Source organism: Xenopus tropicalis, chromosome 3 (assembly GCF_000004195.4).
Source record: "Xenopus tropicalis strain Nigerian chromosome 3, UCB_Xtro_10.0, whole genome shotgun sequence".
Taxonomy (NCBI): Eukaryota; Metazoa; Chordata; class Amphibia; order Anura; family Pipidae; genus Xenopus; species Xenopus tropicalis.
Genome location: NC_030679.2, coordinates 131,923,425 through 131,936,017, shown reverse-complemented (window position 1 = coordinate 131,936,017; position 12,593 = coordinate 131,923,425). Strand labels below are relative to the sequence as shown.

The 12,593-nt window shown below is 41.6% G+C and overlaps 1 protein-coding gene across 1 annotated transcript in view; it reads left to right on the top strand.

The window, feature by feature from the left end:
• The window catches only part of plekha2 (pleckstrin homology domain containing A2), a 39,572-nt gene that overhangs the window by 2,072 nt on the left and 24,907 nt on the right, over window positions 1-12,593 (top strand). The window contains exons 2-4 of the mRNA NM_001130261.1: window positions 4,162-4,373; window positions 7,765-7,821; window positions 11,748-11,796. Of these exons, the coding sequence (NP_001123733.1) occupies window positions 4,236-4,373; window positions 7,765-7,821; window positions 11,748-11,796 (244 nt within the window). The 5' untranslated portion in view covers window positions 4,162-4,235. The remainder of the gene's footprint in view (window positions 1-4,161; window positions 4,374-7,764; window positions 7,822-11,747; window positions 11,797-12,593) is intronic.

The following is a 12,593-nucleotide window of genomic DNA, read 5'->3' as shown; positions in this document are numbered from 1 at the left end:
CATTGGGACAATCTAGTTAATGCTGGGGTAAGTAATAGCCTGTATATAATCAGGATAGGGTTAAATAATCATAAAGAAAGGCTTAGACAGTGATGAGTTGAATTTCAGATTGTAAGAACAGGTCTGGACAATGACTGCGGTTATTATAAGGTAATGTTCCCGTGCAGATATCCTGATAGGTTCAGACAATGGGCAGTTTCCTGCACATGTAGTCCCTTGCTACCTGCTGGTTTTCTCTCCAGTGTGGGGAAATGATGCAGACATGCTTTCGCGAATATGGATTAATATCCAGTGTTGAATGATCTCCTGATTATATCAGAGACTGGCTCTACTGGATCACCGTATGATGTTGAGACACGTCTTGCCTGCAGATTATCTGTACAAGCAAATACAGCGCCGAGTTTCTGCCTAGACTAGATGACCAATCATATGCACATTAGCAGGACAGACTGAACAAGTCTATACAATAACATATTTATGGGATACCCCTGCTTTTTTTTTTAGACTTTCCCGAAAGCCTTTCTTCAGGTACAGTTCTGGACTTGTAGCATTAGTTGAACCTGACAATTTATTTTGAATTGTTTGGGGATGAATTTCCATGGGTTATTTCAGGATAACATTGAGAAGTAGAGGGGCTGTGGGCTTGAAATATGTGAATGGGAAGAAGGAGGTCACTGGCACATTGGGTCTGTAATAAGGACCTCTAGCCAGCCCTTTGCAGCTCCTGAGACACAGCTGTACTTTATATACTAGATTTAATATTCATATACATTGAGAGGTTTCTTTAATAAATGTCTTTCAGGCAGTGATAGGTTTGCCTGATCCAGAATGGCTGCCTAAGACCAGAATGTAAGAACAAAGAGACCATTGGCCCAGGTGGTCCTGCATGTTTCACTGAATTCCTCCCTTTAGTCTCTATTGATAATAGACGGCACTTGACCCATTAAGTATGGTAGCTCTCCAAGTGAAATCTAAGGCAGCCATTGCACAATATCCCTGAGAAAAGCCACTCGGATAAGGCAAAAGTAAATATCCTAGCCTGCCTGTCAGGGACACTGAATTAAATATGGGACAGGGTGCCGTGATCTTACCGAACTGCAAATGCACCCACTTATGGCAGTCGCTTTGTATAATATAGGCTTCATTTTGGTTGTCTAGTTTATAACTGTATTAGAGCAAGAATTATAAACCCAGTGCAGCCCATGAAATGAAAGACACAATTGAAATGTTCAGTTATGAAAGTGCAACAGGCACTGCTGGTAAATATGTCCACAAAACCCACATTTTATGAAGAGTGAAAATACATGGCAAGTGGGTTACACAGAGATTTGTGGCCCATAGAATGCAAGAAAAGGTGATGTACCTGGCCCATAGAATAAAAGGGACTTTTATAAGTTTTCACTTTACTGTCACTCCCATAGTTACAATATTATAAGGATGTATGTGCCCATTGTGTTATTTCATGCACAGCCTTATATTATTTTGGAAGAGGGGACAAAGAGTGTTTCTATTCATAGGCAATGTCATACATCCCAAAGGACATGGCAGAAAACATTCAATGCCAATTCCATATATAATACCCCCTGAACACATGATTGTATAAATACAGCATCAGTTTCATGTATAATACCCCACAACACAAGTTAAATGCAGTGGCAGTTCCATGCATAGTACCCCAGAACACAAGTTAAATGCAGTGGCAGTTCCATGCATAGTACCCCAGAACATGGAACAAGCAATTGATACCCCCATAAAACATGGTCATATAAATAAATTGCAGTTTCATGTCAAATACAACCAAAAATACGCACGAGATGGGCTAAATGCAGTGCCAGTTCAATGTGAAATACCCCCAGAATGATTAACAGGATATTAGAAACTTTTCAACTGGTCTTCATTTTTTATTTGTTACAGTTTTTGAATTATTTTCATCTGACTCCTGTTTTCTGAAGGGGTGTCACTGACCCCAGCAGCTAACTATTGCTCTGTGAGGCTACAGTTGTATAGTTATTGCTACTTATTATGTATCTCTCTATTCAGCCCCTCTCCTATTCATATTCCAGTCTCTCATTCACACCACTGCCTAGCTGCTCGGGTCATTTGCACCCTATCCACAGATAGCTGCTTAAATGCCGAACTGGAGAGCTGCTGAACAAATAGTTAAATAATTCAAAACCACAGAAAATAAAGTCATAAAGTATCAAGATCTATGTCATACTAAAAATCAATTTGATGGTGAACAACCCCTATGCTTGGATTCTATGTTGAATGCCCACAATCCAGGTTATCAGGAGAATCCCAAATAATGTTTTTATCCAGGGGCGTTGTCTAATTTTTGGGTTGTGCTGGAATATTTTCCTACCTGGAAGCAAAAACAGGTATGGGACTTGTTATCCAGAATGCTTGGGACCTGGGGTTTTCTGGATAAGGGGTCTTTCCGTAATTTGGATCTCCATACTTTGTCCACTAAAAAATCATTTAAACATAAATAAAACAGTACCTGTACTTGATCCCAACTAAGATATAATTACCCCTTATTGGGGGCAGAACAGCCCTATTGGGTTTATTTCATGGTTAAATGATTCCCTTTTCTCTGTAATAATAAAACAGTACCTGTACTTGATCCCAACTAAGATATAATTACCCCTTATTGGGGGCAGAACAGCCCTATTGGGTTTATTTAATGGTTAAATGATTCCCTTTTCTCTGTAATAATAAAACAGTACCTGTACTTGATCCCAACTAAGATATAATTACCCCTTATTGGGGGCAGAACAGCCCTATTGGGTTTATTTCATGGTTAAATGATTCCCTTTTCTCTGTAATAATAAAACAGTACCTGTACTTGATCCCAACTAAGATATAATTACCCCTTATTGGGGCAGAACAGCCCTATTGGGTTTATTTAATGGTTAAATGATTCCCTTTTCTCTGTAATAATAAAACAGTACCTGTACTTGATCCCAACTAAGATATAATTACCCCTTATTGGGGGCAGAACAGCCCTATTGCGTTTATTTAATGGTTAAATGATTCCCTTTTCTCTGTAATAATAAAACAGTACCTGTACTTGATCCCAACTAAGATATAATTACCCCTTATTGGGGGCAGAACAGCTCTATTGGGTTTATTTAATGGTTAAATGATTCCCTTTTCTCTGTAATAATAAAACAGTACCTGTACTTGATCCCAACTAAGATATAATTACCCCTTATCCCAATAAGATACAGAACAGCCCTATTGGGTTTAATTAATGTTGTATTGTTTTTTTATTAGACGTAAGGTATGAAGATCCAAATTATGGAAATAATCCGAAATACCCTTGGTCCCGAGCATTCTGGATAACAGGTCCTATACCTGTAATAATCTACATAACTATAACTTTAAACGCCCCCCCCCATTGTTAAGTTTTAGGTGATGTCATCCATAGACGTTATTGGACCCCACAGCAAAACCATATTAGGGCTCCCCTAAACATTGGGAGTAAGGCATAAATAGGACGTATAAAACTGAAACCACTCATTGGTTTCTCCCCACTATGCCCACCATACCCCCTGGGCTCTCCAGCAGTCTCAGGGTGAAAACACACAGAGCTACTAGTAACAGCTACTTGTCGTGGCTACTAAATGAGACAATGCTGATCATTTACTGATAATTGTCTGATAATTGTATCTACGCGCTAATTCTCAGTATTGTCTATGGCAGTTTAGTAGCTGTGACAAGTAGCTGCTACTAAGTAGCTCCGTGTGTCTTCACCCTCAGGGATGTGGAAGCTCTAAGAGGAAACTATCAGTATATTTTTAACAACTGATAACTATCATTACTACTTGGTAAAAATGACCATAAGGTGATAAATGGTCCCCGGTGACTATATAAGTCACTGATGATGATGCTTATGTGGTCTTGCTTGCAGTTAACAACCTTGGGGAACCACCTATCATGCAGCCAACTCCTACAGCTCAGCCTGACCAACTCATTTGATATCATAAGGGATGGGTGGGGCAGAAGTGAGACTTTGTCTCTCCACATAATGAACTAACTAATGAAGACTTCAGACTTCTTCCATGCTCACTTGGGATATGCTGATTGTGGGGTGTTTTTAACCAGAAGAATGATCCAAACCAACAATTAAAGTATATTTCCTCCCCTAACTTCCCACAGGATGATCCCACACACCATTGCTACCGATTTAGCCTGACCCGAGAAATCTATTGATGCCTTTGGTAGTAGGAGGCATGCCTTATGTAGATCGGCAGAACCGGACCTGCGGGTTTCTGGATATTGAGGATGAAGGCAGTGGGCGCTTTCTACGAAGATATTTTATCCTGGACACTCAGGCGAATTACCTTTTGTGGTACATGGATAATCCTCAGGTACGTCTCATGGCTCCCCCAATACTTTGTTACTTGGTAGATGTAAGCCCTACTGCAGTTCCAAAATATACTGAAGCCAGTTTGTAAGCAGAGTGTATTTTTCATACATAAAGACATATAAATATAATTTCCAAACTGTCCTTGAGTGGGGGGGCTGCCATATAATTTACCTTAACTGAGGAATTTTTTATCAATTGGAAGCACAATTGCACCACTTATAAAATGAATCCATCAGCTGATGGCAACTTCCACTCGTAGGTATTAATGTAAATATTTCAAGGTATTTTTGGATGCCACTAGGCTCAGGCCATGGTCAATAGGACTCAAGTTGCATCCAAGTCATCATCGATCTAAGTCATTGTGGGTGTCATGAAGTCAGGGCTTGGGTTTTCTATTCAATGTCATTCACTTGCTTATGATTTGCCTGTGCAATAAGAAGTGTGCAAGTGCAAAAAGAACACTGTATTTAATACCTAGTCAATGGCACAGTTAAGGGGTATATTTATCACATTTATCACATATTTATAACATCACTGGTGATGTTGCTCATAGCAGCCGATCATATGCTTTGCTTTTCTAACTGTTGATCTTACTGCTGATTGGCTGCCCTGGGCACCATCACCAGTAATACTTTACTCCACTTTTTGCACAGCATGATAAATATACCCCTAAGTGTACAGGTTCCGTTGCACCTTAGTGAGATGGGTATTGGGCATTGGTAATAGCAATATGCTGAGTTGGTTATATATGGTGTTTAGTGTAACAGCTTTCAGGCTGGGCTTCCGTTTTGGTGCCTAAGGCTCTACCAACTCATAGTAATCATTATTTATGGCTGAACAATCCTATATCTTTCTAAGTAGGTGATTCTTAATAAAAAAAAATCAGATGATAAATCCCCTTCCTGTAATTCTCAATTTCTAATTATTGTATTACTCCCTTTTTTCTTGTTTGGACTATAGATGTTTCCCTTGCTCAGGAGTTTTCAGTTTGTCTGGCTATAGGTCTCTATTCCAGTAAAATCCACCCCTTTACCCTTGAAACGGAATAGAAAATCCTCAGGGACTTTCCTAATCAAAGAGCAAGGGTGGCTGATTCAGGGCTTGCAGTGTGGTACAGAATAGTGTTCCCTTGCCAAGGAGTCAGCTGTTATATCTGCTATAGTTGTGGTTAGAGCTGGACAGTTTTTACTGGTGGTAGGGTAGGGTAAAAGAGAATCTGTGGGATTTCATCATTTTGCAAATAAAGATAGTCCATCTTTTGGCTCTACAGCTATGTCCCTAACTACAATTTCCAGCATCTCCCTACAGCCTCAGGCTACTGGTGGGTTATGGGTATTTTATTTGAACAAGTGAAGGGCAGCAGGTTGGCCAACACTGATGTAAAGTTTTACTGTCTACATATCATATTGATACCCCACCATCTCTCCCTACTGTACTTACTACACTTTCTCATCCTACTAAAACCACGTAACTTACCACATGGGTGGCCAAATCTGCCAAATAATGGATCCATTTGTGATGGCCAATTTTAGTTTTAGCCTAATTTTTATCAATATGACGGCACATTTAGTCTCCCCGCGTCCCTCTAGATTGCTTCTGCCTGTAACTGTTACTCAGCATCGTGAGTGAGTCATTTGCAAGCAAATAAAGAAGAATAAACACGATTATAGGTTTTAGAAACTTTATTTTGCAAATTGCTACAAAGGACAAGTCTCCCCGAAAATGCCTTGCCCCACACTAACATTGGAATTGCCACAAGTAAATGACATTACTGGCGCCGATTCAGCTTAATCGCAAGGAAGTGCCTGGGTTTGCATTTTCCCTCAATTAAGCAGAATCTGATTACTTCCATTTCTTTAAATAAGTCACAAGGTACAAGTAAAGGGCACCCGGGATCCCAGCCTTGATAAGATGGGCATGGGTTTGCACATTTTACACCAATGTTCCTGGCAGGACAAGCATCAAAGCGGCACAAAGCTGCAACTGGCACTTTCATTTTCTTTTTGGAAATGTGGCAGACAGTTAAATTGCCTTTAACGGCTGGTAGCTAGGTCCCATTGTACGGGATAGAAAATACACAAAGAGAATAGTGAGATTTACTGTGTGCCATAGAGAGAACTCTTCTCATTTGTCCACTGTGGACATAAATTGTTCTGATCAGCATAATTCTCTCTGGTATCAGTGTGCTCATCTAGTAACCCCATGGGCCTCTGGTCTTATAGGTAGCTTGATAACAACTAAGTATCCTCTAATGCAGTGATCCCCAACTAGTTGCCCCCCAACCCCTTGGATGTTGCTCCCAGTGGCCTCAAAGTAAGTGCTTAGTTTGGAATTTCTGACTTGGAGTTTTGGTTGCATAAAAACCAGATGTACTGCCAAACAGAGCCTGCTATAGGCTGCCAGTCCACAGAGAGGCTATCAAAAAGCCAATCACAGCCCTTATTTGGCTCCCTCATGAACGTTTCTGATGTTTTGCTCCCCAAACCTTTTTACACCTGAATGTGGCTCGTGGGTTAAAAAAAGTTGGGGACCCTGCTCTAATGGATAAGAGGCACAGGACCATAGCAGAGGCCCCTTTAAAGGAGATACAACCCAACCTATGTTTAAAAATGGGTCATGTTCTAGTATTTACCTGGCCCTGGGTAGCTGCCACTTACATTAAGGACACAACCATTTCGAGGTTTAAGTTTATATAGTGTGCATATGGTGATTCTTTCTCTCTGTAGATAGCACACGCACCTGCCTAGGATGCAGCTCTCTTGGAAAAGGGGGAACGTGTCCAGAAAATATATTTATTTTGGCATGCACAGCCGCACGCTATTTGAGCAGCTTATTACTAGGCAGCTCTATGTCTCTCCTCAGCCTTCCTGGGTCATCTGATCTATCACCGCCACTTTGTCCCTATGTTGGGGAGAAGGCAGATAGCCACCCTTGCCTGTAGAGTTGCTGTCCCTTTTAATCAGCCATTCCTCTGCTGAGTTGTTTTGCTTATCAGGATGAATTATGTGTGCCTGTAATTGTTCCCCAATCATTTCTGTGATACTGGCGTGAGATTAGGCACACAGAATGGGAAGGGGGCATATCAGTTGGCTGCATTCACTTGCAGAGCTATTAATAGGTAAACACAAACAAAAGCACAGCAAATACGTCTTTCTCAGAAATGGTTTGGGTGGGTTAGGGTTTTTTTTAAAACCAGACTAGAAAAACAAAGTACATCTACGTATCAGGTTAGCCCAATAAACCATGTCCTAATGTCCATGTCCAAAAAGAGGTGGCAAAACTATCTGCTCAGTATGTGACCAAGTAACCTACGGAGATCAGGGGCTGGGGCTTCTTATCTGTATGTTTTATTTATAAAGCGCTCTTTATGTATGCAGCACTTTATTTTACAGAACCTGCCCAATGGAACAGGAGCAGTTGGATGTCTGAAGCTGACATACATATCTAAGGTAAGAAGCAGCTTAATACAAGCACAAAATACTGCCAACACCCTAATATAGATACAATATAGAGTGAAGAGCTGACACCCTAATATAGATACAATATAGAGTGAAGAGCTGACACCCTAATATAGATACAATATAGAGTGAAGAGCTGACACCCTAATATAGATACAATATAGAGTGAAGAGCTGACACCCTAATATAGATACAATATAGAGTGAAGAGCTGACACTCTGATACAGGGAGAAGAGCTGGGACTTTATTAATTACTGTACATCAAGCATGGTTTGTTTATTGGTGGTAAATTAAAACAGAAGTAGAAGCCGAAAGGAGATAAAACACCAATCTATTCCTTATTGCGGGGGTTTCCAACCTTTTTGACATGCGAGGAGCAACACAAGCAGGAAAAAAGTTCCTTGGGGTGCCAGGTAAGAGCTGTGATTGGCTATTTGGAAGCTCAATGTAGACTGGCAACATACAGGAGGCTTTATTTATCAGAACATCTGTTGTTTATGCAATCAAAACTTGCTTTTAAGCAAGGAATTAAAAAAAAGCACCTCCATTAATGCCACTGGGAGCAACATACAAGGGATTGGGGTGCAACATGTTTCTCACAAGCTACTGGTTGGGGATCACTGCCTTATTGCATAGTAAGTAGCACTGACATAAACTACACCCACCTGATCTTGGTCCAAAGACGCATACTTGAGTGTTGAGTAGATGCCATGTATACCTTAAGCCTAGGGCTGGGGAATGCTGCTATAAACATAGTCCATCACGTTCAAAGCTCTCTCCATACTGCCTCAGATACAGACAAACAAACCCCAAAGGAGGTTGATCTCAGAGGGGTGACACCCTTTCTTCCCCCAGGAGCACAATTGGTTCACTCTCAAGAAATACCAACATTTATTGTATTCACTAACCAATGTTATGCATACCCATCTGAAATGTAACTAATTTCCCATCACCCTTAACAAGATGGCTTATACATTAAAATAACACTTTCTTTGCTTATGGTTTTATTTCTTTTCCTCTTCTCATCTCCAAATATGTATTATACACATCAGTCTGATTGCCTTTCTATATATACAGTATATTCATGTTGTGCGCCGCCCACAATGTCCATTTTCCCAGGGATCCATGAATATTCACATTTAGCCTTGTGCTACAACATTCCAACAGTTAGTCACGCACAAGCTCATTATAACATAATTGATTGCAGCCAATGTTCCTTTCCAATCAAAGAGAAATGTATGTGTGATTTCCGTGCCATGTTATCCAGATTAATAGGCAGGCAGTTCCTTATGGGATTGGCCGGATCTGATGAAAGTAGCTGCATGCCCCATTGCCTTTCTGGCAGTTTAATGGCACGGTGTGCTTTGGCTGATATGGCTGTATGGAATGCACTGCTAGATAGGAATGCAGCTAGTTGGGTCTGGCTTGCAGTATGGAATGCCTTGCATGACACCTAAGGTTGCATTAGCATGCCTGTGTTATTGTCAGCTCTTCTTTCACATGTCTTTTAGCTGAAATGATGCAGCTTTATTACAGAAGTAGTAACCCACTGCAATCTGAATGTTGCCTTTATTGGTCTTACTGCAGTTGGCCAAATTCAGGTTGGTCGCTATGAGTTGCTAATCCTGAGTAAAATTATACTTTTTTTGTGAATAGAGTTGCCACCTGGTTGTTATTTAACCAGCCTAGCCTTGGGTCAGCACTGGTATTCCAAATTTACCGGCAATGTACTTGTCGCTAAAATTTGTAATGCCCTATAAATCTCTCCCTTCCCTGATCCTCTCCTCTGCTGATCACCCTTTATATCCATGGACCACCCTCTGCTCCACCTATAACCCTGCCCATTTCCTTGCCCACCTATTTCCCCCCCTTACATAATAGCTGTGCCTCAAAATGACACAATGACCTGCCCACAGCCTGAAGGCCGGTATTATTGACCAAAAAAGGTGGCAACCCTATTTGTGAATACCTTATAGGTTACAGAACTGTGTTTTTTCAAGGAACTACCTGCCCTAGACTGGGATTCAAAATATGCCCTGGCATGTCCAGTACAGGGAGGGCCAAACAACCCCCCACCATCCCACTATGGCAGTGATCCCCAACCAGTGGCTCTGGAGCAACATGTTGCTCCCCAACCCCTTGGCTGTTGCTCCCAGGGGCCTCAAACAGATGCTCATTTTTTAATTCCTGGCTTGGGGGCAAGTTTTGATTGCATAAAAACCCAGTGTAAAGCCAAACAGAGCCTTCTATAGGCTACCAATCCACATAGGGGCTACCAAATAGCCAATTAAAGCTCTTATTTGCACCCCCAGGAACCTTTTCCATGCTTGTGTTGCTCCCCAAAACTTTTTCCCTTTGAATGTGGCTCACAGGTAAAAAAAGGTTGGGGATTTGCCAGAACCCACAGATTGCCAGTCTGGGCCTGGGAACTACCAGCTGGTTTCACTCACGACAGTTCATATTCAGCTTTATAAAACATGACCTGTATGGATTTGATTTTTGGCTTCAAATCCTCTGTTGTTAGTAAAAGTGAAATTAGGGATCATGACTCACTTGTGACTGTTAAGGGGGCTTTTTTTTATAGAGGGGAACCTTCCTCTACACAGTAAATGGCCCAGGGGAATACCAATCAAGGGTGTACCATAGAAAATAACATCATTTCTGCTCTTTAGTATGAGTTTTATCTGAACTATGGAAAAAGTGGAAGTTTACTTGCGGAAGTGAGAATGTATGGGCCAACGTGATGCATTGGGAAGTTTGCCTGTAACATGCTGATACACAGTTTGCTTCAAACGGACATCCCTTCTGTTTCTAGAGGCTAAGTTGGAATTTCTTGCTGTTCTACGGTACCGTGCATTCAAGCACATATTGTCATGTGTAAACATGGGCAGGTCTCTGCAATAGCTTTTGTTAATGGGCAAGATTTTTGTCTTTGGAAATTTTGTCAGCGGTGCATCAAATTCACATTGTCTGTTAGTCAGTGCTGAGTAAGATATTGTTGCCTTTGCTGCACAGTTACATAGAAACCCTTTTATCACCATTCTCATTTTAGTGGTTTAAAGGGGACATATTGTGTGAAAACAATATTGTACTCTTCTAAATGTGCTGTAAAAAGTAGTGTTTTGGGCTGATTTATAGAAAATTTCTCTAAAAACCCTATTAGTCCCGCCCATATGCTCCACTTCCTGCTGCCTCCATTCCCAGGCTGTGCAGGGAAGCGGAAGGCACTCAGAACCAATCAGCAGCTAGGCTGACCTGATAGGGAACTAAAGCCTGTTTTAGCTTCTGTGACTGGAGGGCTGTGATTGGCTACTGTGCTTCTGGAAGGGACCGTTAGGACACGCCAGGGTCGGACTGGGTCCCGGCAGGACACTATACCTAGCCGCCAGTCTCCCTCCCGCCTTCCACGATGCGCTAACCATAAGTTTAATTTAGGCGCGCTCGGGGAGGGGGGTTGAAAGGCTGAGGCAGGGGTCATTTTGGGGTGCAGGGGCCCCCGAGGCAGAAGCCCCGGTGGACCCTGCACCCCCCAGTCCGACCCTGGGAAACACCCACCCTTTATTTGCAACACAGACAGGGACCTGAGAGGATCTATAGGGAGCACCAATAAAGGCTATTTTTAAGGACATTTTCTCTAAAACCACGAACACCAAGTACTTTTTCACATTAGGATGACAGTAGTAGTATTGAAAAGACATGGAACACTAGGGAGATGGTAATTATCAGAAAAAAAGGGGCTCATGGTAGTACATAGAGGTCCACTTGAGAGAAACAAATGGTAAACACCTCCAGTGGTGTTGCTTTGCCAGGGAAAGGTGCACTGAATGTGTCCAATTAGACTGTTTTATATACAACAATTTCTGTTAATGTGTTAAACCTTCTCAATATGCTTCACTATAAATATATTTCTTTTCAAGGTTGACATAGCAACTGTGAAGCAAAAGGCGAAGGCGAAATTCTGCTTTGGTTCGTATGAATAATTTGATATAGTTTAACTGTTTAAATTGCCATCATCCTCTCTGCTGTTTCTATTCATGTTTTATCTTTGTGCTTTATCATTGCGCTTTATCATTGCATGGTTTTGAGTTCCTCCTGCTCAATGTAAACTCCCTTACAGTACGGGAACTAGGTCCCATAATAAATTAAACCTTATAAACTAGCCTCTAGTTCAAGCTGAAGGCACCGTGTCCTCTCCCCTTTTGTTCTTCCCGATTGCAACCCCTATTTTAACCTTCTTGAATATATTAGCAATGCAACCAATCCACATTCTATAATGGGGAATGTTAGGTGGGCCAAGAGATGATCTCTCATTCAAATAAAGGTATAGTGGCTAAAGTGTGGCAAGCATATACTGTAATCAGGGTGGTTACCAAGGAATGATGGAAGAAGGAATCTGAGAGGGGGTGCGTACTGGGAAAGGTGGTCATCTATAAACTGTCCTTTTACCTTGGAACCCTCTAACTTGCCTTCCTTTGCTATATTATTACAGTTGTTGCCCCATAAACCATATGTCTAAAGGTGGCCATACACGCACCGATATTATCGTACGAAACCTCGTGTATGGCATGTCGGCGAGTCGACCGATATCGCAGGAAGCTGCTGATATCGGACAACTCGCCGATCGGACCAGTTTGAAAATTTTGATCGGGCGCCATAGAAGGCGCCTGACCAAAATTCTCCCTTCAGAGCTGAATCGGCAGAAGGAGGTAGAAATCCTATTGTTTCTACCTCCTTACCTGCCGATTCAGCCCTGAATGGTGTGT